At 43.8% G+C, this 27,302-nt stretch overlaps 3 protein-coding genes across 7 annotated transcripts in view; 2 read left to right on the top strand and 1 right to left on the bottom strand.

Moving 5' to 3' along the window:
* The first annotated feature begins 3,435 nt into the window (after positions 1 to 3,435).
* On the top strand, positions 3,436 to 11,750 carry def6c (DEF6 guanine nucleotide exchange factor c). 2 transcript variants are annotated; one of them, XM_077004969.1, is made up of 12 exons: positions 3,436 to 3,732; positions 4,655 to 4,795; positions 5,272 to 5,454; positions 6,616 to 6,843; positions 7,148 to 7,294; positions 8,561 to 8,669; positions 8,843 to 9,213; positions 9,359 to 9,466; positions 9,620 to 9,786; positions 9,978 to 10,314; positions 10,643 to 10,730; positions 10,895 to 11,750. In XM_077004969.1, exons 1-12 carry the CDS (start codon positions 3,628 to 3,630, stop codon positions 11,131 to 11,133), a joined length of 2,223 nt encoding a protein of 740 aa, XP_076861084.1. In that variant the 5' UTR covers positions 3,436 to 3,627; the 3' UTR covers positions 11,134 to 11,750. The 2 variants fall into 2 exon arrangements, with proteins under 2 accessions (XP_076861084.1, XP_076861085.1); XM_077004970.1 differs by lacking the exon at positions 3,436 to 3,732 and having other exon boundaries at positions 4,657 to 4,980.
* Positions 11,751 to 14,382: 2,632 nt separating this feature from the next.
* Positions 14,383 to 23,305, top strand: atxn10 (ataxin 10). Of its 2 annotated transcripts, none has more exons than XM_077004964.1 (11): positions 14,383 to 14,537; positions 14,978 to 15,157; positions 15,264 to 15,349; positions 15,503 to 15,599; positions 15,702 to 15,869; positions 16,090 to 16,170; positions 16,964 to 17,120; positions 17,227 to 17,332; positions 17,933 to 18,111; positions 19,415 to 19,478; positions 21,883 to 23,305. In XM_077004964.1, the coding sequence occupies exons 1-11, from the start codon at positions 14,428 to 14,430 to the stop codon at positions 22,080 to 22,082; spliced, it is 1,428 nt and encodes a 475-aa protein (XP_076861079.1). In that variant the 5' UTR covers positions 14,383 to 14,427; the 3' UTR covers positions 22,083 to 23,305. The 2 variants fall into 2 exon arrangements, with proteins under 2 accessions (XP_076861079.1, XP_076861078.1); XM_077004963.1 differs by having other exon boundaries at positions 17,224 to 17,332.
* Positions 23,306 to 23,438: 133 nt separating this feature from the next.
* Positions 23,439 to 27,302, bottom strand: part of wnt7ba (wingless-type MMTV integration site family, member 7Ba) — a 12,064-nt gene continuing 8,200 nt past the window's right edge. For all 3 annotated transcript variants that reach the window (XM_077004966.1, XM_077004967.1, XM_077004965.1), the window contains exon 4: positions 23,439 to 25,394. In XM_077004966.1, coding sequence (XP_076861081.1) covers positions 24,915 to 25,394 — 480 coding nt within the window. In that variant the 3' untranslated portion in view covers positions 23,439 to 24,914. The remainder of the gene's footprint in view (positions 25,395 to 27,302) is intronic.

Raw genomic sequence — 27,302 nt, 5'->3', positions numbered from 1 at the left:
TTACGTAGAAATTGTGATACAAATATCTAGAGATAGTATAACCCATGTGGGCCTGCTCGGAATTTATCAGACAAAGGATAAATTCAGATGAAGTGGGTCATTTTCATGAAATGGTGTCATGTCTGCCCCCCCCCCCCCCCCCACTAGCTGTCAACACTCTGTCGTTCTGTTATATGTGCCAGTGTTTTTCCGAGCCTGTTTGTCCCTCCTTCCAATTTGTAACCCCGCCTCTCATTATCAGTCTCAAACACAATTCCGTGTTTAGTTCCTTCTCAGTGTCTTGTATTGACACCCTGTGTTGTGTCCATTGTGTCATTGGTTTGTTAAGGTTTCTGAAATCATCTCTATACATGGATCATAGCCTCAGGGTTCATAAACAGGATTATACACTTGTTCAACCCTCAGTGTTCTGTAGCTGGTACCAGGAGAACAGATTCACAACACACGCGTGTCAACATGAGGAAGTTTAATGAAAATATATGTAGTTCAATACAGGACAAATAAGATGTGCCTTAACACAATTGGGTAAGAATAATAAAACATATGTATGATTGGTGTTCTCCTTATTAGGAGAGGAGGTACAGTAGACTGGATGTAGGAGTAGTGGAAAAGTACAGGGAAACAGAGAGAGACAAACAGACAGGGACTCTAAGTGAGGAGCAGACACACAGTTAAGGGGATGAACAACAAATCAGAGAGCTCTGACTGAGGGTCACAGACAATAAATCACAAATTCCCTTACAGTTATTGATTGTGGTGGTGTTCATGTAAACCAGTTTCCTTGTATCCTCTGAGAATCCCCATGTAGGTCTGTGTATCCTGGCCTGATCTGTGGATCCTGTTAGATCACCTGTCATGAACATGTCTGTCCTTTGGTTGAGCTACCTAGTATAGTTCTTAATTTGTTCTATTCCACGTTGTTTGTCCCCTGAGTTTCCTCCTTGGTATTTGTATACGCTCCTTGTCATTATTTCCCAGTATTTCCTTCGTAGTGGTATTGCCTGTTTTACTCCCCACTGGTTTAGCTCTTCACATGTATGTATTCTCACTTCATATCTTCATGTCATTGGTTAGTTGTGTTATCTGTGCGTTGGTTAAGTTATGAATTCATTGATATTATATTAGTTGTTTACAATTTATCACATAGCAATGTGGCTTTGGAATTTAATATTTTTCATGTTCCTTTATATTCTCCACACTACAAAAGTAAATTAATGTGCATGTGTGCACATCTTACAATGTGTGTGACTATTGGTATGTGACGGTTGTGCATGATTATTCGTATTTTTACTTGTGTAATGTACTAATACCTATGTCTCTCAAACTAGAGTTTTTTCCTTTACAATCAAAGACTTCGGAGGGTTGTTTTCAACTGGCGGTCCCTAATCAGCACCGCCCCCTCATGTTTCTTCATTACCTGATGCCTTCAAGCACTGATGGCTCAGTTTTGAGAATAGGTATTATTATATCCAACAACTGGGTTTGATTAATACAGGGAATGTGTTCATACAGGTCTGCCTTTGGCTAACCATTCAAAATCTGTATAATATACTAAATCTACACCACCAATTGTTTCTCCAAGTAGATGTTTGTTGATGTTGCTCCTGTACTATAGCGCCATCTACTGGATCAGGAGATTTTCTGAGACCACTAATGAATCATGTAACATTTGGCTACCTATCATAATGCAAATCCAAATTTGAAACTCCAGCAATAAATCGTCAGCCTCTCATCTACCTAGTTACCATGGCATCTCCTAAATTACATGTTTCCATACATCTCGTGAGTGTTGAAATGAACTCTGCTCTCTAACCTAACCCAGACAGACCCTGACCTTGCTGGGCTCATATTAAAATATGCAAAGAAGGATGTGTATTTGTATATGTATTTGTTACTTATTATTTGATTGTTTTGTTGTTGTTCACTATAATACCTTTGTAATCTTCTGTTCATTTAGTTTACAATCTCTACAACAGATTGCGGCCGGCATCCAGGAGGAGGAACGCATCCAGCATCCACTAACACACACACACACATACACACACACACACACACTTTTCCTAGCCTTCTCAACACTGTGCTCTTATTTTTCTTATCTTCATAGAAAATAAACACGCTGCTTTATCACTGGGTGACTACCCTGAGTGCTCAGGAATTCAGGACACTGGCCACCACAATATGCTGCACTTGTGGACACATTTAGAGAAGGTGACTACGTTATAGCTGAAGTTCTGGCGAGGATCACGCACAGTGGGCGTTCCAGACCTGATTGATTCTGGTGCAGCCAGCAACGTCATTGACCGGGGCCTTGTGAGGAAACCGCACGTGAGCTGTTCTGCTGGCTTCTACCTTAAATGTGCTAGCAGTGGTTAGAGGACAACGCTGTTCCCAGAACAGGTCTGTGCCCCTACTACTCACCTCCACGGAGAGACCCAAAGTGCCCAGTGCTTTACTAAGTCTGGCCTGCACAGTGCATACACCCTCATTAGAATGATAGAGATCGATGAGTGGAAAACTAATTATGGCACAGCCTCAGGTCACTGAGTTCCTGTTTTTTATGGTTTAGCCACAGCAGCTCTCTGTTGGCCAAGCATATTTAGAGGTCCTGTGGGGCTTTTTTAATACATGCATTATAAGTAATAAATAAATGTATGTATAAACATTTATATTTATGTTTACATCCATCATCACTTCATTGACGCCACTCCTACGACCAACATGTGCACAGTGTGCTGCAAGTCCTCAACACTGTCCTGCACAAGTTTCACCTCAGGGACGACTCTGTACACATGCAGCTCTGCAAGGTGGAGGCGGTATGGTGCCAGCCCCCAACTCACCTCGACCTGCAGCATTTCATTGAGTTTCTACAGGAGGTTCAGCTGGTCTTTCAGCAGGCCGGACAGGCTCCTGTCCAACCTGTTCAGGGGACAGGCTCCTGTCCAACCTGTTCAGGGGACAGGCCAACTCCCTGAAGCAGACCCAACCTGTTCAGGGGACAGGCCAACTCCCTGAAGCAGACGCCAGAGGCTACGGAGGTGATCACTGCTCTAAAGAGGACATTTCATTCAGAAATGTATTTATACCAGCCTGAATCAGCACTGAAACTGGACATGTCTGACACTGAGTAACTCCAGCTTGTCCCACGTAATTAAGCTGCGTGGCCTTTGACCACTCACACACTATTACCTCCACCTACCGACAAAGTAACATTAGGCACGACTGAGATAGCGATGAAATAATGTTTTCCTTAAAGCACTTATATTAACCTACCCAATTTAAAATAAAATTTAAATGTACAGTTCTTTTTTTCTTGTGGAAATATTGGCTACAGAAGTCGTGCCGTTATTATAAAAGCAACTTTCAACCAACTGGTTTCTCGGGGCTCGTCCACTACCACTAACTGTATGTATTAGTTTTGTCGACGGTCAGAGAGATTGTGTACTGCGATATGAATAGTTTCCATAGGGCTCCCCGGAAGCCATAACTGAGAGAAGGTGAGAGACGTGGGTTAGAAAACCGCGCCCCGCTGAAGGACCTTCTCTCTCCGCTGTCTGTAAAGCAGTACGAGAGGACTTCACGGCGCTAAAGTCACTCCTTTACACACATTACCCCAGTAATGTCGCTCTAATGGCCGCCATGGACCTGAAGTCCGAACTGTTGAAGTCTATCTGGTACGCGTTCACCTCACTGGACGCGGTGCACTGCGGAAAAGTGTCCAAGTCGCAACTGAAGGTAAAACAACTCGTTACTTTTGTCAGGAAATAGCCATACGTCTCTTGTCTCACTGCCTGCAAAATATATTCGACAAAAAAAATCCAATTGCATTTCACGTTTTGTGGTGTTATTTTCGTGAAGAGGCTTAAGCTGCTAATTCAGATAGTAGATACTTTACTTAACGGAAGCGTTATAAAAATGCTCTATAGAGGTGAATGAAGTTTTAAATGTCCTAAGGGTATGTAATTTTAATTCACGTAAATGTATATAATGTACGCATCTTAAACGTGTGCTCACGTTTAAATGCTTCATTGTTGCCCTTTAAAACGCACTAGGACCGGGAGCCTGACCACTCAAAACACTGACCCCTTTAATTAAGGACCGACGTTTTTCAGAGGGAAACCTCGTGTTGGGACACGTTCTGCCTTGGCCAAATGGTTAAAGTTATGCAACAACATGTAAATGTCCAGACACGCTACACGAGGCAGAGATAACATTTTTTTTTCTGTGTACGCTTATAAGTAAGCGAATTCCATGCATCATTCCTTTGGCTCCTACAATCATGAGGAAGTGAATTCTATATCATCATCCCTCTTATGCTCAGCAATGTGGTGGGGAGGTGATCGGCGTGCTTGTTTACAAAAAACCTGACTACCTGTGTCTTCAGTTATTTTATGGAAAGCACATGACAGCTGACAGTTAACTAGTTAAAACGAGGTCTTGTGATACATTAATAAACAAGGTCTCTTAATCAATAATCTGTCTCTTCAAATGGGGATGCAATGGGGAGACAATAGAATAATTTATAGTTGCAGAAAATGCTGAAGGCTTATATTGTATTATTATTATATTATATTATATATAACTGCAATGGACATGATGCTCGTGTTTTTGCTGTGTTGTGTCTCAAGCCAGGTCTCTTTCTGACTGTACATCACAGGTACTCTCCCACAATTTGTACACAGCTCTCAATATCCCTCATGATCCCGTGGCTTTGGAGGAACACTTCCAGGATAATGACAACGGGCCAGTGTCCAGCCAAGGCTATATGCCCTACCTGAACAAGTTCATTCTGGCAAAGGTTCCTTCCCATCATAAATATGTTTATTTCCTTCCCGCTGAAACTCACTGTGGCGCTTTTACCATTATTTGGATGAAGTGTTGTCTCCCACCAGGTTTACCTTGTTGTGAATTGGAGAGCATTGCCCATTTCAGAAATATTAACATGGTTGTTCCAGGACCAGCTGTGTGTACAGACAGAGTCGGGTAAAAACCCAAGCTGAACATTATAGTGCCTGCAGACTTGCAGTTGCTTAGAAGCCAACACTGGCCTACCATGCACAGCAAATCCTGTTTTTATTTTAAGCAGCTGCCAGTTAAGCAGTTGAAGAAGCATATTCTTTATTTTTAGTCTAATCATCTGCATATACAGTGAGAATGCAGAAACGCATACAAAACAGATTTGTTCTGAGTGCTGTTAGTAAATGAAAAAGCTTCTTATTAAACTAGCTGACTCTGGTTTTGCCCTGTTTGTCCTTGGTTGGTGCCAATGTCTAGGCCGTTGAGGGTACGTTCAACAAGGAGACGTTTGATGAATTGTGCTGGATGATGGCAGCTAAGAAGAACTTCAAGCCCAGTATTCAGCAAGGGGTGTGTTCACAAAGAGACTGCTTCAAACTCTTCTGCCTGTTTAATCTGCTGTCTGAGGACCATTATCCACTCATTATCAGCTTGCCTGAGGTATGAGGGTTTGTGTGTGTGTGTGTGTGTGTGTGTGTGTGTGTGTGTGTGTGTGTGTGTGTGTGTGTGTGTGCGTGTGTGTGTGTGTGTGTGTGTGCGTGCACGTGTGTATCATAGTGTGAAAATGAAACAACACTGATTGTAGCAGCTATAACCCTCCCTGAGCATTTAAAATAAAATAAGGTTGCCTATAATAAGTGAGGTAGGCATGATTGGTTATATCTGCCAAGCACGTTAAAGCTGATGTGTTTTAAGAACACTACTTAAAGTGAGAGCTAAATGTTAGAAAAACTCTTATCCTGTTATCAGTAACTACAAATTTCAATACTGTCAGGTTATATTAACCAATCATAGAACTTATATTAAGAAACGTTATGGCTGCATACACAACACGTTGAACAGTGAGCTTAGTGGGATGGACATTATCATGGAGGACGTGGGACTGTATGGACGAGAAGGGCTGGCTGGGCCTGTCAGAAGTTAGCAAGAGTGAGTGGCACTTACACCAGCTTTAAAGTAGCGGATCGCTCATTCCAGATGAAATCCAGTCCTCTTAATTCTGCTCCCATGATTACAACAGGTACATCTCACTTTAATGAGGACATTGTCCTGAAAACTCAGCATGTAAATAGATTATCCAGTTGAAGACGCAAAGTGTCAAGTTTGCTTGTTTTTTTATCGCTTATATCTTGTACTTTATCGAGAAATGTTGTGACACGTTTGTTCATCTGAAAACTGAGCAGCATAAAATGTAAGTGTAATCTAGATAAGAGCAAATAAGTAAAAGATGCCTTGGCCTGTGTGACTCATGATTATAATGCAGTAGTACCACAGGGAAGGAAGTTTAGGACCTTAGTAACAAGTGTAGTCGCACGGCTTCCTGACGATTATACATGCACTCTTGAACTCGTATTTGTGAACTGATAAATATGGAGCATCTGTTGCAACTTTGCAGTGTCTTATTAAAATATGCATCAATTGAGTAGCACTATATCTCTCTGTATGTCTTTACCAAAAACAAAATTGCTAAAAGTTCTGCTGAGATTTCAAAAGTCTCGTTAGAGTCCGTATGCCGCGGTTATGAATTTCACCAGTGTCCTTGTGTTGCATTACGAACCTTCAAAACGCTGACCCCTCACATGACCTCTGTGGCGTGTGTAGCTGGAGTACCTGCTGAAGAAGATCTCCGCGGCTATGAGCCTGGAGTGGGATGGTAAGCTGCTGGAGGCTCTGCTAGCCCAGGACCCCTCCGTGAGTGGTGGCCTGTCGGTGTGGCTGTTCCTGGAGCACCTAAGCGCAGGACGCCTCATGCAAGTGGACAGCAAGGAGGCCTTCAGTCTGGCCCTCAACGAGGTCTTCATGGAAATGTACCACAACGTGCTGAAGAAGGTGACTGAGACATGAGACAGTGTTCATGTTCACAGATGTTCAACAGTCGAGGTCTGCATGACCACATTAAGTGTGAGAACAGTAGTAGAATGATGTTTTTGTGCATTTAAACTGCAATCTATAGTTTGATGTTTGGTCATTTTTGTCTTGAAGTTATTCGCCGTAGCCAAATGTGTCATCAAATGTGAAACGACATCATCGCTAAATTCATTTTCTGTTTGAGCATTAAAAATCCCACAGTCTTGAGGAAGTGTTCCTGACACAGTGTAGCGTATCTAATTTTCCTTCCGCCTTTGTGAAACAGGGTTACATGCTGAAGAAAGGCCATGTGCGGCGTAACTGGCAGGAGCGCTGGTTCGTGCTGAAGCCCGACGTCATGGTGTACTACGTCAGCGAGGATCTGAGGGAGAAGAAAGGGGAGCTTCAGCTAGATGGGAGCTGTGTGGTGGAGGTGAGAGGCCAACAGGGATGTTCCATGAAGAAAACAAAACAAAGTGTTTCGACAAAATGTCTTGGACCAATTTCTTTAGGAGAACGACATATTGATGTTAAAAATATTGATGTTTGCTGTATGCGAGGGTTGCATATTCAAAGGCGCTCTGTAACGCGACAGTAATAACATCTTACTTTAAGTAGGGCTAGAAGTTCAGTGCAAAAAGGGAAACATTTAAACGGAGAACAAAAACATTTTGCTAAAATGTATCAGGTCATTTTTAAGTTTAGTATCAGGTGCTTTCTCAGTTATCATTTATAACAGAAATTTATGTTCTCATCAAGATATTTTAAGTTTTTGAGTGTGACATCTTAAAACATGCCATGAGGTAGAATTAACGTGATATTGTATCTTAAAGTATGTGATCTTGTATGTGATCTTGAGCACAACACAATGATGATATTGTTATTTCAACCATCTTTATTTCAGCATAGCTGTCTGTCCAGTCTATAAATGTTTCTTTGAAAATATGAGCCTCGTAAAAATATTTTATTAATTGCTTAATCATATGATATTTTAGTATAATTACAATCTAATTAGCTCAGACTTTTAATCTAGTGAACATTAGAATGTGTATGGAATGACCCACCCATAATCATGTTTTAGTAATCAAGAACACAATATCCTATGATTAAACAGACACTAAATCTGTTTCCTTTTTTAAATGCCTCCTTTTGTGTTAAAACATTGACAATATCAGTCCTAACCATTCAATTATGTGACTATAGTCTTATCGATTTTGTGCAGTCACAAACATGCATCAGATTTTAAAGGCAGATAATATCATATCTAAACAGTCTGCATTTCGACATGGTTACAGACAAGAGTCTCTCGACACCCTTCAGCATATGTCTTTATCAAGGAGAGTCACAATACAACCTCAATATCTGTGCTATAAATAAGAGACGAGTGGTCACATGACTCAGTAGTAAGAGTTTCACATACAAAAACGGTTCACGTAAATGTAATTTCAAATTAACAATATATGGAAACCCAGCCATACTATTAAAAAATAATATTAAAACATCCTCCAATAATACCCTCTGACAAAAATACATATCCATCCAGCAGTGTTTCTAATTCTGTTCATCGGATTTTGCTTCTGATTTTCATGTGTTTTTGGAATGTGTCTTAACCAATCACAACTAAGTCAGAATCGCCTTAATTATTGTGTGTATTATTCTGCGTAGAATCGCCTTAATTATTGTGTCGTGTAACTGCCAGACCATCCCCGATAAGGACGGGAGACGCTGTTTGTTCTGTGTGAAGACTCCGGCAAGGACGTATGAGATGAGTGCATCAGACCAGAAACAGAGAGTGGAGTGGATTCAAGGTGAAGACCCCTTCCTACCACACACTTCCTACCCTTCATCATAACGTTTTTACATTGGAAATGAACACAGCATTTTAAGACGGACAAAAACGAGCAGTTTCCCCAGACGCCTGGTGTTAGATCTGTGGCTCTGTGCGCTCCACATTGTCGCGACCGCTCTGGCTCCTCCACAGCTGTGCAGACGGCCGTCCGGCTGCAGACCGAGGGGAAGAGCTCGCTGCACTACGACCTCAAGCTGCGTCGGAGGGCCCTGCGGGAGTGCAGCCAGAGCAGACAGAGCGGCCAGCGAAGGCAGAGCGAGCAGAGCGACGAGGGAGGACAGACCGACAACGGCGGCGGCCAGAGAGGCCTGAGAAGACCGAATGGCCAGAGGAGACTGAGCAGCAACAGCAGCCAGAATGATAACAATGACCAGATCGACCAGAGGGCCCAGAGCGACCAGAGGGCCCAGAGCGACCAGAGTGAGCCCAGCCCTGAGGATGAGCAGCCCGGCTCGGGGGCACAGCGTGGGGAGCTAGACATGGGGATTATTGACATTATCCAGGTACTTGAATGGGAGAAGTGAAGAGAGATGGGTAGTTGGCTGTATTTGTAGTTATACTTCTATATATACTATGTGTGTGTGTGTGTGTGTGTGTGTGTGTGTGTGTGTGTGTGTGTGTGTGTGTGTGTGTGTGTGTGTGTGTTAGCAATACACTGAAAAGGAAGCTCAGCGTAAAGAGGAGGAGGCGCGTGAAACAGAGAAGCAGAAGCAGAAGCAGCGAGAGCTGGAGAGACAGCTGGCGGAGGCTAACGCAGTAAGACAACACAGGACGCCAGATCTCGCCCGGTGTCTCTAATCACAATCACCATGCTCTTTCCTGACTTCTACAATTACAGACACTTCTTTTTCTCCATTTCATATAAGTAGCAGCACTAGACATTTTTTTGCCATTGCAAACTTTGCTCAGGCCAAAGAGGCCCTGGTGGTTGAGTTGGCTAAGATGGAGATGACAGTCAAGCAACAGAAGGAGAGGATACAAGAACTAGAGCTCACACAGCAGAAACTGGAGGAGGCACTGGACCTGCAGATACAGGCCCGCTTAGAAGAGGAAAGAGCCCGGTGTGAGGTCGAGAGGTCAGCAGCAGACACACAGCGGCTCAATCCGCAGTGTCTTTCTTTCCCCTTTCTACCTCTAATTTAGGGACATGCTCATTACTGAGGAATGTGTGTGTGTGTGTGTGTGTGTGTGTGTGTGTGTGTGTGTGTGTGTGTGTGTGTGTGTGTGTGTGTGTGTGTTGCCTGGTTGGTGGGTGTGTATGTCATAGACAGATGGAAGAGGAGCAGAGGAAGCTGTCTGAGTTGCTGCTTCTGCAGAGACACTTGGAGACTTTGGTTCCTGCTGCGAGGATCCACGAGGAGGCCAAGCAGCCTCTAGAAGATCATTTTATTCAGAGACACCTGGAGACTTCGGTTCCTGCATTGAGGATCCACGAGGAGGCCAAGCAGTCTCTAGAAGATGAGGAACTTCGACCCTCTCCTGCCTCATCTCCTGCCTCATCTTCCTTCACCTCAAGGGCTTCTCCATGCTCCAACTCTCAACCACCCTCACTCTCACCCCAGCCCCTAGCAGAAGCAGTGGAAACACATCCTTCCACCCTTGAGGTATAACAAACTGAAGTTGGAGGAAGCCAAGAAGGATTGAAGATATAATGAATAAAATGAGTAGTCAGAGCTGGGGTAAAGCAATTAGGAAGCACCACTCACAGGTGGAGTAAAGCAAATAGGAAGCACCACTCACAGGTGGAGTAAAGCAATTAGGAAGCACCACTCACAGGTGGGGTAAAGCAATTAGAAAGCACCACTCACGGGTGGGGTAAAGCAATTAGAAAACACCACTCAGAGCTGTGGAAAACCAAATAGAAAAACTGCAGATAAATACTGTCATCTTTCCAGTCTTTCACATTTTCTCCATCTTTCTCTTGTTGGTCAGAATATGTCAGAAACTCGTTCTAAAGTTCAGCATATGAGACAGTGGAATGTCCAGATGAACCGCCTCATGAAGCCCATTACACCAGCAGGTAAAAACACACAGGACTAAATATGGCATTAGTTACGTCAATATTGTCGATAGCACTTAATTTCAATTCATTTTGTGTTCATTTTAAATACATTCTCATTCATTTCTATTAAATGATAATGAAAAATGCATTTGTCTTTTATATCTCTGTGCGTGCCCATATAGACAAACTAGAACGCTTGCCAGTGAAGTCCAGCTACGCCAAATACGACCGGGCTCTCACCAGCACAGAGTTCATCACAAAGTACCAGACCAGTGCGGCTCAGGAAACAGAAATCTCAGCCAGACAGTCGTTGGTCAAAGGAGAGGAAGCAGGATCTGAAGAACCAGTCACTGAGCCTGAGACGGAGGAACCACAAATGAACAACCGAGGACAGGCGGAGCAGACCGAAGATCTGACATAGTCGCCCGCAAACCCCAGTTATACACAAAGTCTTGTGTTTCATGTTTTTGAGAAACTTTCAGTTCCACGTGCGACTTTTGCCACCTCACACAAAAGAACATGTTACGGTTGATCATGAAAAACTTTAAATTATGACAACTCCAAATTATTATTCCTAATGACATATTCTTGATAAAACAATGCATTTGATTGTTTTATTCGAGTATGTTGTATTATGGTATGTCTTATTAAGTTTGTCTAATAGACATGCCCAATTCAGTCTACACCAGCTATAATATTAATACAGGTACTGCTATATCAGCCAAACTGACTCCATTCCACCAGAACTGTAAATTAAAATAATGAACTGTCCATAATAGGTCAACAGATGTGAAATATTTTTTTCTGTTTAAATCATATCATTTGTAACTAATGGCTTGAGTCCACTCACAACTTGAGTTTTTTTTTTCACTTCTCTGTTGTGATTTTGTACTGTACGCCAAGTTGTATGCTAGTTGTTGTTTGTAATTCTACTGACGACCAGTAGGGGAGGCAGTTGTTTTGGGATATGTTGTGACATGACCTGAAAATACCTCATGTACTTTATAAATATTCTCCCTAATACATTGCATATTCAGAGCCTTGGTGTCTCCTTGCATTCTTCTGTTTTTATTTCATCACTTGGCGTCCCACTTCAGCTGACTCCACAATGCATTATAGATCACGGTATTTTCCCCCAGCCACTGGGTCTCTTCAACGGCAAAACACAGTACCAGGTCCTGTGATTCCTGTGATTACTGTTTAGTGATGAGAACCTTGACGACTTCATCAACCTCTGCTTTGCACTACTGATGTTCTACATCTGCCAAATCAAAGCCTTTCAGAAGCAGGGATGCCCCTATTTAGTACAAAAGAGTGAAAATAACTGTCTATATTTATAGCTGTGCAGGCTAGTAAGTGGGGCTCAGTTTGTGGCTGGGAGACATTACTATGGAGAAGATGAATGATGGCCTTCTCTGTTGATTTTGGGTAGTAATCAATAGGTTGACTGTAAATGATCTTTGAGAAACGGCCTCCGTCGTGATTTTCCAACATCGGATCTTTTCCGCTATGGTTTATGGAATATGTCTGTATGCCTGAGGCTGTGTGGCATTGTACGGAATCTCAAGTATGCAAGGGCACCTGAATCTGCCCCACTTGCCTCTTCTATTATATGTGCTGTTTTTAACACCAGACAGAACACTTTTTTTCTTATGTGCCTGGAAATTTAACTTAGTGTTTGGGGAGAAGATGTATTTTTCTAACTTAGCATTAGCACCAGCCATCACCCCACAACCATTTTGTGGGTTTGTTTCTCAAACTTACAAACATGGAAAGACCGCACACTTGTGCCTTGAGCAAGAGCAATGGTCATTGTTTTCCCTAAACTGTGTCCAGGAAGGCCAAAGTAACAGACATGTGGTGGTTATATTGTGTAAGGGAAGAGTGTCATTATGTTTTTAATTACTGCCCGTATTCTGCGCAGTTTGTGTAGTTGAGTAATCTAATCTCACATGAGTCAGCAGTTTCTGCATTTTAACTTAGATTTCCAAAAACCATTTTTTTTTCTGGTAGTTCCAGAAATATATGAAATTTCAGCTAGGAAGTGCATAAAGTATGTGTCTGAGTGGACTGCACTGCACTGCAGCTCTCCCAGGGTGCAAACATCTCGTATCATTTCTTTCCACTGAACAGGTTCCTATTTGTACAACAGACATGGAGTTTGTAGAGCACAGTAACAACTCTGGTAGCTGTCTGTGTGCATTTTGTGATGTCTAAACTCAAAAGTCAGCAATGCTCTTCTAAGAAAAGGAACACTGACAGAAGATGTAAACACAGAAGAATGTATTCCTTAGCTGCCTCTCCTTTACTACAATGGGGCTTCTTAGAGGAACCTTCTGGCACCACGTCCCACTTCACTTTCTCTGCAGTGCATTGGGGTCAAATGAGTGTAATTAGAAAGAGTTTAGATTGGAGAATACTGGGAACAAGGAAGACAAAAACCAGATGTGATTTGTCTTGAAAAGACGCAGAGATTCCTTATGTCAAATGAGTGTTAAGGCTGTTAAGGGAGTAATGACAATCAACTTTTCAGAGTATATGGCTGCACAATGTGTCTAGAAGCAGCTAACCCTCCTACATTTGTTTCATTGTTACAGGTTATACATAACGGTATGATGTGACTGTGAACAGAATGAGAAAACATTTTTGGATTTATATTTATCAGATATCAGATAATTAAAAGTAACTAACATTATAGAAGCGCTTCATAACAGGTAAACCAAAGTATGGTAATGATGAGACACATCATGTGGTCAGAGTCAACCATTGTATGTTGTATGGTATGTAGTGTAGCACTGTGTACTTATACATTTTTATTTTCTTATGGACTTTATTCGAGAGGTGGATTTTCCATTTACATTTGATATTTCTTCTTTAGCATGTAAACAATTATCTCCTGTGCTCAATAATCATTGACTTTCATCATCTTCTTCTCAAGGACACTTCAGTAACAGTTACAGTGAGCACATAGCTTTAGCATTTCCGTAAGCCATTAAGCTTTCCTTTTTCTCCCTTCTCATTTGATCAATGAATCTATCTTAAGGCCTGGTTGCAGCAGCTTGCCATCTGTGTATTAGCTATGGACCCACCCTAGCCAGAGGAGAGCTGTCTGATACGCTACCACCTGTAATTATATTCTTCATCCTCAACCAGCTTCCTCTGGTGCATTTACTAGACCAGAGAAAATATAAGGCAGACCACAGACTACGGAGCCAAGAACCAAAAATACTCAAGCACCATGAAAATTCAAAACGGAAAGTTGCCCTTTGTTGTTGCAGCTGGATCCCTTGTCCCCACAACTTGTTTGTGAAAAATGGAACCACTTAAATAGTTGATTCCGATGAATGAATGTCAGATGGACTGGTTTATAGTGGTGCTGGTGATGTCATTCTTAAAGGCATATACTGATAATGTTGCTTCATAAAGTGACGTTCATGTAACGACCTAACTGTATTGTATTAAGTATTGTACTACCTACGGTAATATGTTAATTTCACTAAGGCTTTACAATGCAAAAATATTAATCAAATATAAATTAAACATTATGAACATTAAAAACTACAACTACTACTACAAAACTATAAGTGTACAATTAATGACCGTATCAGAAAATAACAAAGGAGAGTACGCGTAGTCAAACTTTTATTTTGAAATCTCGCTTTTCAGAGATTGATGCCGCACATTCACGTTGGCTGTCATCGTTGGACCGGACAGCATGTTTAGCCAAATCTCCGTGATCGATGAAATATGCACGGGCAGATTCACTCTGGAGCATCTCAAGTCTTTGCAAACCGTGACAAAGGCATTAAGAGACGAACAGTTCAGGTGCGAACAGCTTTTCCGTGATAAAGGGAGAACGCAACTACCCATGACCGGCGCTAGCTAGCTAGGTAACCTAATTTAGCTAGCAACAGCTAACTAAAATCAATTCGACGTTTGAGTAGTTCCGGGCGTTGGTGAGGTACCATGGCAACCATTCGAGTGCCGTTGTCGTTGCTCTCATTTACCAGCGGGTAAAAATAAAGTTCGGTTAAAGCATTAATGTCACATTAATAAGTGATAGAGCGAGCTGTGATTAATCCAAACTCGCAAAACTAATAGGAATAATCTGAAACACACACACACACACGATATTTATTGGTTGGCCCTTGTTCATCCATGTTTGCCGATTTAAAAATCGAGTATGACAAAGCCACAGTCTTCAGGACACTCATAAAAAAAGAGTGTGCTGTCATTTGACGTGGCAGTGCCGTTTGTGTCCTCAGGTTCGGTGTTGAGGAGGTGGTCTTGGTCAGTCTCTCCGCCGTGGTCCCCAGGCTCTCTGACGAGTTTGGCGCTTCGAGCGGAGGCGCGAGCGCTTCGCTGTGTCTGCAGCTCGCGGCCGAGTGTTTCCGCGCGCAGCGAAACGCCTGCGCGCGGTGTCCTCGCAATCAGTGCATCCTACGGTAACCCACATTTCACAGTGGTCATGAATAATAAGTACATATTGAAGTGTTTTATTTGGTCTGCATAAAGTAATAAAAATAAACCCCCCCCCCCCCCCCAAAACAGGGATCAAGGTTGTATTCAAACAACACTAGGAATTTTGGGGAAGCTTCTTAAGCTAACATCAGGAGAGTCTGATGACCTTTTAGACGGTAAGCCTTTTTGACTAGATTTTGGTTGCAGCTGAGTACTTTTGTACTACAGTGTGCTGTACAAATCATGTGATTTGTACATGCAATATTTACATGTGGGTGTCTGTTGAAGTTTGGTCATCATGGTCACTGTCCACATCTCTGTTTTGTCAGCACTGCGATGTGGGATTCAGTTTCTCGGTAACATTGCTGTTGGCAACCACCTCTGCAAAACTGATATTTGGGACCATGCTTTTCCACACATGTTTTTGTGAGTGAATCCTCACAAGTCCAGATTATTATTTGAACACCCTTGACAGTCAGATGGGTTCTGTATGAACGGTGCCCAGAATTAGGCTCTGTGTCTTTGCAGGGATCTCCTGGAGTTGCGTGATGAGAAGGTTATGGCGTACACCTGCATGGTCCTGCACACCTGTCTGGATGAAGACAGGACGGAGCAGCTGTGCACTGAGCCTCGCTACCTGAAGGTCGCACTGAAGGTCATGGAACTTTGCAGGACTGCACCTGACATCGACTGGACGTATGTCCGTTTTCTCAGAGGAGATACTGCAAATTTCCAAAAGGCTTTTGTCATATAGGCAGCTGTTTTTGAGCTTTAAAAATTATTTTTTTTGCTCACGTTGTGTGTTACCAGAGAGACGGGAGCTTTAGGCCTCTAAAAGCACAACACTGAATCTATATTACTGAGTCTAACAAACATAGATTTTTATTGAGTAACGGACCGTGACCATGTTTTGCAGATTCTTGATTGTCACACAGCACTTCTTCAAATCGTCGAAACTCATCGAGGGGATGTATGCAGAGATGAATGACCAAGAAAGGCAAAGCACCCATTCAAAATATAACCTCATACAAAAACACGCATTCTTTGGAACATCATATATGTTCGGGCAGGGCAATGCGGCAAACATCAAACAAAGAAGAAAAAAACAACATGAACTACCAGCATCCACCCAGTCAGGACAACGCTGCCTGTTAACCATGTGTCACATTGCAGTCATACATACATATAAGCCTATTTTTTAATTGCTAGATAAATATATGCTCTCCGGGCTTTATTGAATTTTTTTTGAAAGTCCTGCCCTCTTCCTATACTCATTGATAACTTGGTTAGACACACCTATCTTACAGATACAATTTTAAATCTATAATTACAGACTGCAGCCCATCTGTTGTGGCATATTTTGCCAGCTAACCTCTACCTCATTCATCACTGGTCAGTTTCTGGCCACATAACTACTGATTGGATATTTGGTAGAAGCACAGACTCTGACATGGCAGTGGCATCGCTGTGGATGGTGTGTGTTCATCAGCTGCACCACTGGTTCTGGGCCTTTCACATACGTCAGTGTCACAGCTGGGTTTTACACTCAAAAATAACCATTCGACAGCGACTCTAAACTGGTCACTGATGAAAAGCTAGACGATGACGTCTTGAGCATGGCAACAGATATGCTGTGGATATTTCTAATATTAATGTGGCCTGTTTTTAATAATGCAGCTGGCGAGAATATATTACCAAATTACATTATGGATACGGATGTGTTTATCTTCATTTGGATTTATGCTAAGGTCCACACAGAAATCAGTGTATTTGTTTGCTTTTTGGAAAAGGCTGACATTACTGGAGCTAATCTTAGCCCAGCTTGGAGAAGATAAAGAGGAGACCTGTCTGATCCCTCCAAGGACTTCCCAGTTCCTGGCATCCTGCTTCCAGAGCAGCTGCAAGATGGCTCTCTCTCTCAGCTCTGCCTCCTCAGTTAATGACCAGGTAATCAGTTCAGTACTTCCTGAACCATAGTACGTTAATATGAATCAAGGTTAACAAATGTATTAAAGCATTTGATGGCTTCTTCATCGGTTCCTCTGTGGAGAAGGCCTTGGCAGTGGTCAGGCTGCTGGATATTCTCTGCGAGATGACCTCTGACCAGAAGAACTTACGTTCCCTGCAAGATCAACCAGACCTTCTCCAATCAACTGTTGGTAAATATACTAGGCGTCTCTTTTTTATATGGAGTTTATGGATGGCAAACTCCACAAGGGAATACAGTTTTTCTAACACAACTGAATTCCCATGTCATTTTAAACCTAAATACGTATTTTACCTTCTTCAAATCGGTATTCAAAAATTTGAGAGAAATTAATATTTTTGCAATTGATTTGCAATATGTTTACAGTTAAGCCATTGATTGGTTAATCAGCTTGCCTGGTGGTGGGATATTTGTCAGGTCTTCTACAGTCACTTGAAATGTGGCTTGAAAGGGTCTACTTCGCCAGTTTGTGATGATGTACTTCAGAACACACATTAAATGGTGTCTGGTCTGCTGCAGAGAATGACCTCCACCGTCATATTGAACCCTATTGCAGCTAAATGCTCGGTGCACTTTTTATAGGCACTAATGTAATTTCTTCCTCTGAACTCGTACTGGAGAGGCATGGTCTGCTGATACTCTTTATGTCATGATTTATCTTTGTGTCTTTCACTGTCTCCATGCCATTCACTTTCTCAGCCACCTAGTAGCTCATACACTGGTATTGTGTGTCGTTTTCGTTCGATCTTATTTGTGTTTCTCCCTGTTTTAGATCTTTTAAAGGATGTACACTTGCTTGGGAAGGCCAGTAAGAATGTGTTCAGTGCTGCACACGAGTTCTCCCTCACACAGCCAAGTGGCGCTGGTGTTCACCCTGCAGTTAGCTTCAAAGCACACCTCATCCGTCTGATCGGGAATCTGTGCCACAGGCACACGGCCAATCAGGACCAGGTACCCCCTCCCGGAACCACACCCCTAAAATTGGGAGGCATGTTAGTTTAAAAGAATGTCACCAACAGTGCTAAAATCTCTAAGAATCAATTAAAGCTAATGTTAAGTAATAATCTTAATTTACTTTTACTAGCTTTCAGTTGTAGCAACATTTGAATTTTTGGGTGAAATTTTCTTCTAAATGGTTAGAGAGATTGGACTTTGTAAAATCAGCAATGCATGTATGAACTTAAATAGTGAAGCTTTGTAGGGATTTTTCTCTTTAATAATATCCACTACTACTTATCACTGATTTCGACACATTCTCATAATATAAATGATCTTTCACAATTGAAAAGTTGCTAGAAAAATTAAACATAAGACTTTAGATATGTGCTTTAAGCATAGATCTGCAGTAAGCTCAGTTACTGTGGTCCATTACACACTGTGAGCTGCCTGGATCCTGTCAGTGCAGGGTTTTTATCAATACAGGCACCCTCCTTGAAAGCTAATTTGGGGATTAGCATATACGGATGAAGGCTTCAGAACCAATCTGAACCTCTTTGCTTGCATCATCTCTTGTCCCTATCCCCAAGCACTTTCCCAGTTTGTTCCCTTTCACTCTTTTTAATGAGCTCCATTGTTGGAACCACCCCTGTAATGATTCCATCTGCACCCTTTCAGATCGGACTCATTCAGTAAGCTATGAACAAGGGCTCATACCAGCCCAGGTTAAATAGGGTCAAGGGGTCAGAGGCCAAAAAACAATAGCCAAGAACCCCAAGATCACACTCTTGCCTTTGGGCCACATAATCCTTCACTTATAGTAGTTGCTGCTCTCCAGTGAGTTCTGATTGATTGTCCTCCTTGTAGCTGATCAGGTCCAGACAGGCCACAGACGTGCTCTCTTCAGACGTCTAGCTAGAGTTTCACTTAATTTTCTTTTTTTCCAGCAAATTGTTTCTCTCCCGCCCTCATGACTGGCATTCGCTACAACACAGTACACCGAGGCCTGTAGTCATCTGTCATATTCTCCTTTTTTCCTAGAAATAAGGTGGTTTGTGATCTACTACTGTTCTTGAGTTGTACTTAGCACGACGGTTAGCGTATAGTAAGACGCAGTGTGTGACAGGAATCACCGCAGCCCGATACGATCGGTCCAAACCAACTTCACCACATGTGCTTCATCTCCACGGAAAGTCGTCATGTCCTAACCATTCTGGCCTTGTGGGGGTGGGGGGTGCAGATCACAGTAACTGCTGTGCATGGATTGTTAGCCCTCAGACGTGAAATGCCCTCACCATTTTTTTATATGTCTCTCTAGATCCGAGAGCTGGATGGAATAGCCCTCGTACTGGACTGCTGCAGCATTGACAGCAACAATCCGTGTATCCTTGGTTGTGATTTCTCCTCGCTCTCCTTTGCTGTGCCATTGTGGTTGCTGTAATGAAGGCCTTCTGTCCTGGCAGGAGCCACTACGAAAAACGCTAAGATATCGCTCACGAAGGTGAAAATAGAACAGGGGAGGGAAAAGCCCCTTAGCTTCCATTACTAATGGAGGGTTTACCACACAGTGTGATGGGAAATGAGTGATGGTTCTGTCAGGTTGAAAGTGTAGAGGTTATTGGTTGAAGTCCACAGGCAGTGACCTGCTCTGCCAGTAACACACCCCCAACCAAATGGAAGACGTACAGTGCTGTGAACAAAATCACCACTTCAGTGAAATAATGAGACATTTAGCATTTTTTTATGATATTAATTCCAGGCCTGCCAAATCAAGAGTCCTCAACTCCATTTCCGGGTATCTACCACCATGGAGAGCTTAGTCCTATCACACGTACTCTAATATTAAGATGCTACTGAAGGTCTTGACCCAGATCAGGTGCATTCGATAAGGGTGGGAACCAAACTCTTTTGGTCCTGATGGATTTTCAGGACCAAAGTCGAGCTTTGTTTTTCATAGTCGTCGTCGTCTTCTTCTTTCGGCAATTCCTGTTTAGGGGTCGCCACAGTGGATCAAACTCCTCCATCTGGCCCTGTCCTGAGTGTCCTCCACTGACACACCAGCCACTCTCATATCCTCTACCACTGCTTCCATAAACCTCCTCTTAGGTCTACCACTCCTCCAAGTTCCATCCTCAAGACCCTCCTACCAATATACCTCTCCTCCCTCCTCTGACCATGCCCAAACCATCTCAATCTCGCTTCTCTAACCTTATCTCCAAAACATGCTACATGTGCTAATCCTCTAATAAATTAATTTCTGATCTTATCCTTCCTCGTCACTCCAAATGAGAATCTCAACATCTTCATCTCAGACATCTCCATCTCCCTCACCTGTCTCTTTGTCAGTGCCACTGTCTCCAGTCCATACAACATAGCAGGTCTCACTACTGTCCAATAGATCTTTCCTTTCATTCTAGCCGACACCCTTCTATCACAGATCACCCCAGACACTTTATGCCATCCACACCACCCTGCCTGCACTCTCTTCTTTACCTCTCTTTCACTTCCTCCATTACTCTGTACCCTCGACCCTAAGTAGGTAAACTCGTCAACCTTCACCAAATCAGCTCCTTGTAACTGGACCTGTCCACCGTCTGCCCTCTCATTCACACACATGTACTCTGTTTTACTCCTCTTCACTTTCATTCCCCTGCTCTCCAAAGCATATCTCCATCTTTCCAAGCTCACCTCCACCTGCTCCCTACTCTCACTGCAGATCACAATGTCATCAGCAAACATCATAGTCCAAGGGGACTCCTACCTAACCTCGTCCGTCAGTCTGTCCATGACAATTGCGAACAGGAAGGGACTCGGGGCTGATCCCTGTTGTAGTCCTACCCCCACTTTAAACCCGTTTGTCATTCCTACTGCACATCTCACTGCTATCACACTGTTCTCATACATATCCTGCACCACCCTCACATACTTTTCTGCTACTCCTGACTTCCTCATACAATACTACAGCTCCTGTCTCGGTACTCTATCATAAGCTTTCTCTAAGTCAACAAACACACAATGTAACTCCTTCTGTCCTTCCCTATACTTCTCCATTAACACACTCAAAGCAAACATAGCATCTGTGGTGCACTTAGCTGGTATGAAACCATACTGTTGCTCACAGATCTCTACCTCTCCTCTAAGCCTAGCTTCCACCACTCTTTCCCAGATTTTCAGGGTGTGACTGATCTGATTACTACAGCTCTGAACATCGCCCTTATTCTTGAAAATCTGCACCATTATGCTTCGTCTCCACTCCTCAGACATCTTCTGACCTTCCAAGATTCTGTTAAATAACCCAGTCAAAAACTCCACTGCTGTCTCTCCCAAACATTTCCATGCCTCCACTGGAATATCATCCGGTCCAACTACCTTACCACACTTCATTCTCTGAATTACAGCCCTTACTTCTCCTTGCTCACCTGGGGCACTTCCTGATTTACAACCTCTACCTCTTCTAACCTTCTTTCCCTTTCATTCTCTTGATTCAAAGGAAAAGAAGGTTAGAAGAGGTAGAGGTTGTGAATCAGGAAGTGCCTCAGGTGAGCAAGGAGGAAGTAAGGGCTGTAATTCGGAGAATAGTGCAGAGGAAAAAGCACAGTCATGTTTTTCAATTTTATGACTTCATTTAATATACTTTGATATACATTTACAGAAATTAAAACAAAATTAAAAAGATAAAATGAGATTCAGCACATAATTTCAGTTCTCTTATGCCTTTCATACCATCATATCTTTAAATTATTATTTTTTGTGTTTGGTCATAACTATCCTTAACCCTCATTCCAGTCATAAGCCAGTGGGCTGTCTTTGCTATCCGGAACATTCTAGAGCACAATGTGGAGAACCAGAAGCTGGTGCAGGGCCTGAGGAGGCAGGCGGTGGCTGATGACTCCATGCTGAGGGACATGGGCTTCCGTGTAGAGGAGAGGGACGGCAGCCTGCTCCTCAGACCTCTTAAGAAGGAAGAACGGCAGGGAGACCACTAGCAATGGAGCTCAACCCCATTCTGTCCCATCCTCCCCACTCGCCCTAGCCCAGATAGGGGTGGAGGGAGGGGAGGTGCCTTGCTTTGTGATGTCTGCACAAGGGGGGGACGCCAAAGGGCTTTTCTGCAGGGACCCATGCTGATATCTGGGATGCCTTCAGCGGTCTTTGATTCCAGCTCCCACTCAATAGGATTCAAATCCTCTGAAACAAGGAGACCCATGTCTTCCTGGCTTTTCAGACACCAAAAAAGACTATTGACAAGAGGGGAGTAGAGGTTAATCCCTAATCCAGTGAGTTTTATGGAAACGTGGGGCCTCCCAAACCGTTAACAGGGTTGATTCTCAATATCCATTGTTCTTCAAGAGCATTGTGGTTATTTACATGGCTACCCAATCCCACTGCACCTCTCCCCTTAACACTTTGATGAATACTCCTGTATCTGGCTGTGTGAGAGCCTGAAGGGTAAGCAGTGTTGCTCTCGGACTGTGACGCATCCATTTTGAGGTGAACCTGCAGCAGACTGGACATCTCGCTGGGTGAGAAGATATGAGTTATCAGCAACCCCATCCTCTCAGTGTCTCCGTCTGCTGACCCATTCACCTCCAGGTCCGATCTGGCCCAAGCGCATATCACAAAGGTCATTCAGACCAAAAGTATTAGCATGCAGGACGGGGTCTCCCCCCTCACCTCCCCACCCATCAGAATGAGAGGAGTGCTCCTGACCCCTCTGTAATTCCCAGGCCATGAAAGCCTCTCCTCACACCACTCCACCCTGTTTGCTGTGCCTCATATTAAGGGAAGAATGTTTTGTGCGAAACAGTCGAGGTTGACTCCCCCCCCCCCCCCCCCCCCCCCCCCCCCCCACCCCTGCGATCCACGGTACAATGTCGGTGGCTTATTCGGATCCGGCAGTGGCCAGCTCAGACGGCAAACAAAACACGCGGCCTTTACTTCTGCATCGCTGGCTGCCTGCAATGCCTTTCACACGCAGGAAGAGAGCGCCAAATGGGGGGGGGGGGGGGGGGGGGGGGGGGGTGACAGAGCGAAGCGCTGGATGGCCCTCACCCCACTGCAGCCTCCACCGGACAGCATCAGCCCCGAGAGCTGTGAAAACGTTGACCACACGCCTGACGGACAGGGTCCTGCTGTGATCCACTTTTGACCCGCCTGAAGATTCATTGTAGAGCTGTTAAATAAAGTCCTGACTTGGTTCTTGAACGTTGACGTGTGGTTCTGATTATAGACAAAAATGCAGAAAACCGACACGAACGCTAGTGCTGCAGTCTAGTTATGCTCAGATGGTTTGATTTCATTTATTTATTACCAGTTTACTTTGCTCCGTTAAGAGTACAAGTATCACCATGAGATGAATTCATTTCATACCTGAAGTTACTATGGGGTAACCCAAATGTTTTATACATTAATTTGCAACAAAATTCTGCATATTTTGTGGTCTTAAAATTGTAAAGAAACAATGAAAATATAATAAAGGAAATAGTATTAATAATTTCTTTCTGAATATACATGACAAAGTGCCATATTTTTACATAAAAAAATATACTTTTACAAATTTGCCAACCGTAAAATGTTCATAAACAATTTTGAGTAATTAAAATAAAATAACGTTGCTATCTAAAATAGCCGCGAGCCCTTGATCCTCTCCAGCCGTTCAGGTGGAAATAGCCGGACGTGCCCTGGCTAGGGAGGGTCGTGTACGATCACACCAGTGGTGTGGAATGCCACGGCTCTGAAACTCACGAGAGACCTTTGTCCACGGGTCGGATGCCCGGATTCACTTCCACATGCTTCCTTCAGGGCTTGTCTTTGACTCCCACGGCCACACGTGGACACGTACGTCACGCACATGTAGAGATGGAAGGTGGACAGACAACTCACTGCCACACCGGTGCTGTGGTACAGTCTGCAAATGTTTCTGATGTCGTTGTTTGTTTCTTTCAGCCTTGACCACTTTCACAAGAAATGTACTTAAGTAGTGAGGACAACATTGAATCAGACTAATACCACCAACATACAAATTGCCAGTATTTTCACTGACTGTGTGATATCTTGTCCAATTGGCTGTGTATGGAGCAGGCCTGTTTTGTATCAGAGAGCTGCGTAAGAAAGCAGAGAAAATAAATACTTGCCTGATGCTGTGAACTCTGAGTACGGCACACCCGCCTGCTTTCTGTGCCTGCTGCAGTGTGGGATGAGATACGGAAATACAATAGCAACATATCAGTAGCAATGATTTTCAGAGTCGTAAAAAAAAAAAAAAAAAAAAAAACATGGTCAGTATGAAACTTTTTCTTGTCCTCTCCAAAGGACAAGAAGAAGAAAGGCAGCCATTTTCAGTGTTCAAACAGATACAGTGTGACAAACATTTGAAGAGTTCCAGTATTTTATGCAGAAAGCGACCTCCTCCACTACTACCTGCCCCTCCGTGTAGCGTTCGGGAACGCACGTTAGGTGATCGTCGTTTTCTCGTCCCGTTTTTTTTTAGCATTTTGCCCCTGGTGTCCTAACACGTTTGGTGTGACAACCCCATCGGTCAGTACCGGGGCCCCTGGGAGAAGCTTCTGCTGCTCTTAGTTGATTGGTGGAAGACTTGGGGAGGTCCAAATCCCCAACATTGTATGCGGCTTTCAATTCTACACATTCACCATATATGGAAAAATCCGTTCGGAGTCCGACTGGGGTCAGTGCATATTCGTATTTCCCTAAACACTCCACATCTTGTACTTTTGTGCTCTCCCTACGTTAACGAGTGTCTGATGTGCAAAACCAAAACAGCGAGTCGATTCCCACTTCCTGCCCCTCCGCCCCGCCCCTCACTTGCAGGTGAACACCTCCACGTTCTCGCTGCAGGTGTTGCACCTGACGTAGCAGCACCACTGGAACTTGCAGTGGCACTGCCACACGCGCGAGTCCTGGCGCGTGTCGTGGCCGCGCCCGCAGCACATCAGGTGGCAGGCGTCGGCGTGCGGCGACGTGTGGTTGCAGAGACGCCCCCGCGTGCCCGTGCTGCCCGTGGACACGTCCTCCTCGCAGTAGTTGGGCGAGCGCTCCAGGTACACCAGGTCCGTCTCGGTGGGCTTGATGTAGCCGCGCGGCTGCTTGAGCCGCAGGAAGGAGGGCTGACGGAGGCGCGTGGCCCGCACCGCCTCCACCTGGGCGGCCGTGACGTAGCGCTCTTTCAGGGCGTAGCCCACCTCCCGGAAGGTGGGCAGCATGGTCCAGCACGTCTTGGTGGTGCAGGAGCCCGACACGCCGTGACACTTACACTCCAGCTTCATGCGTTCCTCCAGGACCTGCGGACACGGAGACACAAGCAAGCACGCTGTTACCAATCACAGCTGGACTCCCCCAGCCCCAGAGTGGACCGCACGCCCTTCGCATGTCCTTCGGGTCGTTAGGAGCGGCTCCACCCGTTAGCTGGCTGAAAACGAATGTCTCAGAGCGGAGGAAATGAGGAAACGTGTTGAATTCCGTCTGTCAGGCACCACAGTTGAACGACACAGATACATGTGGCTACGTCTTTGCAGGGGGTTGAAAGGCCAGATGTTTGAAAGGCCCTTCAAGTTTTCAGTAGTGCCTGAAATACTGATTTTGTGATAAGCTTGGTCAGCAAGCGAGTTGTTTGTGTTTTTTAACCATTCATGTGAATCTAACCTTTATTTATGATGCAAAGATATTTATTTTGTGTAAGCAACTGTATTGTTAATGTCTTGAAATCTGACACTGAAAATTTCATCAGATTTGACATTTGTGGCATTAGTGAGTTCAGACAGCTGAATGATGGAGGAAATTCTTGACATTCTGCTTCTGACTCTCTTCAGCAATATGAACCAAAACCAATTATTCAATAGATTCTGTGCAGTGCCTCAGTGTTTTTTGCCAACTATATGTCAGATCTGAGAGGGAAAATTAGATTTCTGCCAAAACATACCCTGTAATTTTCGCTACCTTCCGATGGGCCACATCAAAGAACATGAAAAATGTCCATGACTCTCAAGTAACCATTTGTGTATAATATTACATTTGAGTTAAATGTGGATGTGTTTGTTTTTTGATGTATTACCCATATGTTTTGCTGACACTTGACTTAACTTTCATTTAGTGTTCACATTGTGTCTGAATAAAAGGTGCTGAACATTTGATCTAGATGAAATCCTTTTTTTACAAATACATACAGATATATACAGTGTGTGTATATATATAATGTATAGTGTATATGTAGTTTGCATGTATAAAAACTTAAAAAGTGACATTTTTCCCCTTTACCACTAAACCAAATCTCTTAAACCAGAGGTTTCCGTTTTTCCCAGCATTTTTTTTTTCTTGAAAAACAATAAATTATGCTATGCTACTGATCGGACTGGGTCTTTTTCTCCTTTGGGGTGGGGGGGTGGGGGTGTCTGCTGATCTGTGCTGGGCACGCTTGGACTGTGTATGGATACTGCAATCGAGCAACAGAGGAAGAGAAGGAGACTAGCAATAATGTCCTCCATTCTGACTTAATGCGCTGTAATTCAGAGAGCGGGGCCGTGCTGGCAGGCCTCCAGGTAGCAGCGGTGGTTTGGGCGGCCTTTCACATTCCCATCCCACCAGGCCAAAGCCCCGAGTCCTGCCAGCTCCACCGGGTCCTGCACTTCCACTTAGAGGTGGACTGTGTGTGCCCGGAGGCCTTCGGGTCTGCGTCTGAAGAGATGGTGGGACTGCAGAACCCGAGACAGGTCAGGCGAGACTAAACGAGAGGTGGGATCTCTCGATAATGGATAACTTATTTGGTTTAATCATAAACTATGTACCTGAAGGACCTCGTCAGCTGCTCCAGAAAACGACCACTGCAGGTGTTTGCAGTGACACACGAAATCTGTGTCTCCAGAGTGTGACAGGCCTATTAGGCACTGGTAATTCCATTTGTTGCATAATTCATTATGACACTAAACATTTTCTATTTGCCATTGTGCCCCCCCCCCCCTTTAAGTTGCAGTCAGTTCCTAGAATAACAGACATGCACTCTATCATAAAGCAGTAACATCCATGTGAGAGTGTTAGGCCTGCACACACCTCTGATTTTGTCTAACAGATCATGTGACTATGTATGTGCCTATCGAATGATCTAGCACATTATCCTGTAATAAGGAAGATAAGGTCGCTACCATACTATTCTGATCCTGTCAATCAGAATCTCACATTTGGTGGTGTTTGGGGCC

Source organism: Brachyhypopomus gauderio, chromosome 5 (genome assembly GCF_052324685.1).
Source record: "Brachyhypopomus gauderio isolate BG-103 chromosome 5, BGAUD_0.2, whole genome shotgun sequence".
Classification (NCBI taxonomy): domain Eukaryota; kingdom Metazoa; phylum Chordata; class Actinopteri; order Gymnotiformes; family Hypopomidae; genus Brachyhypopomus; species Brachyhypopomus gauderio.
This window is presented reverse-complemented; position numbering and strand designations above follow the sequence as displayed.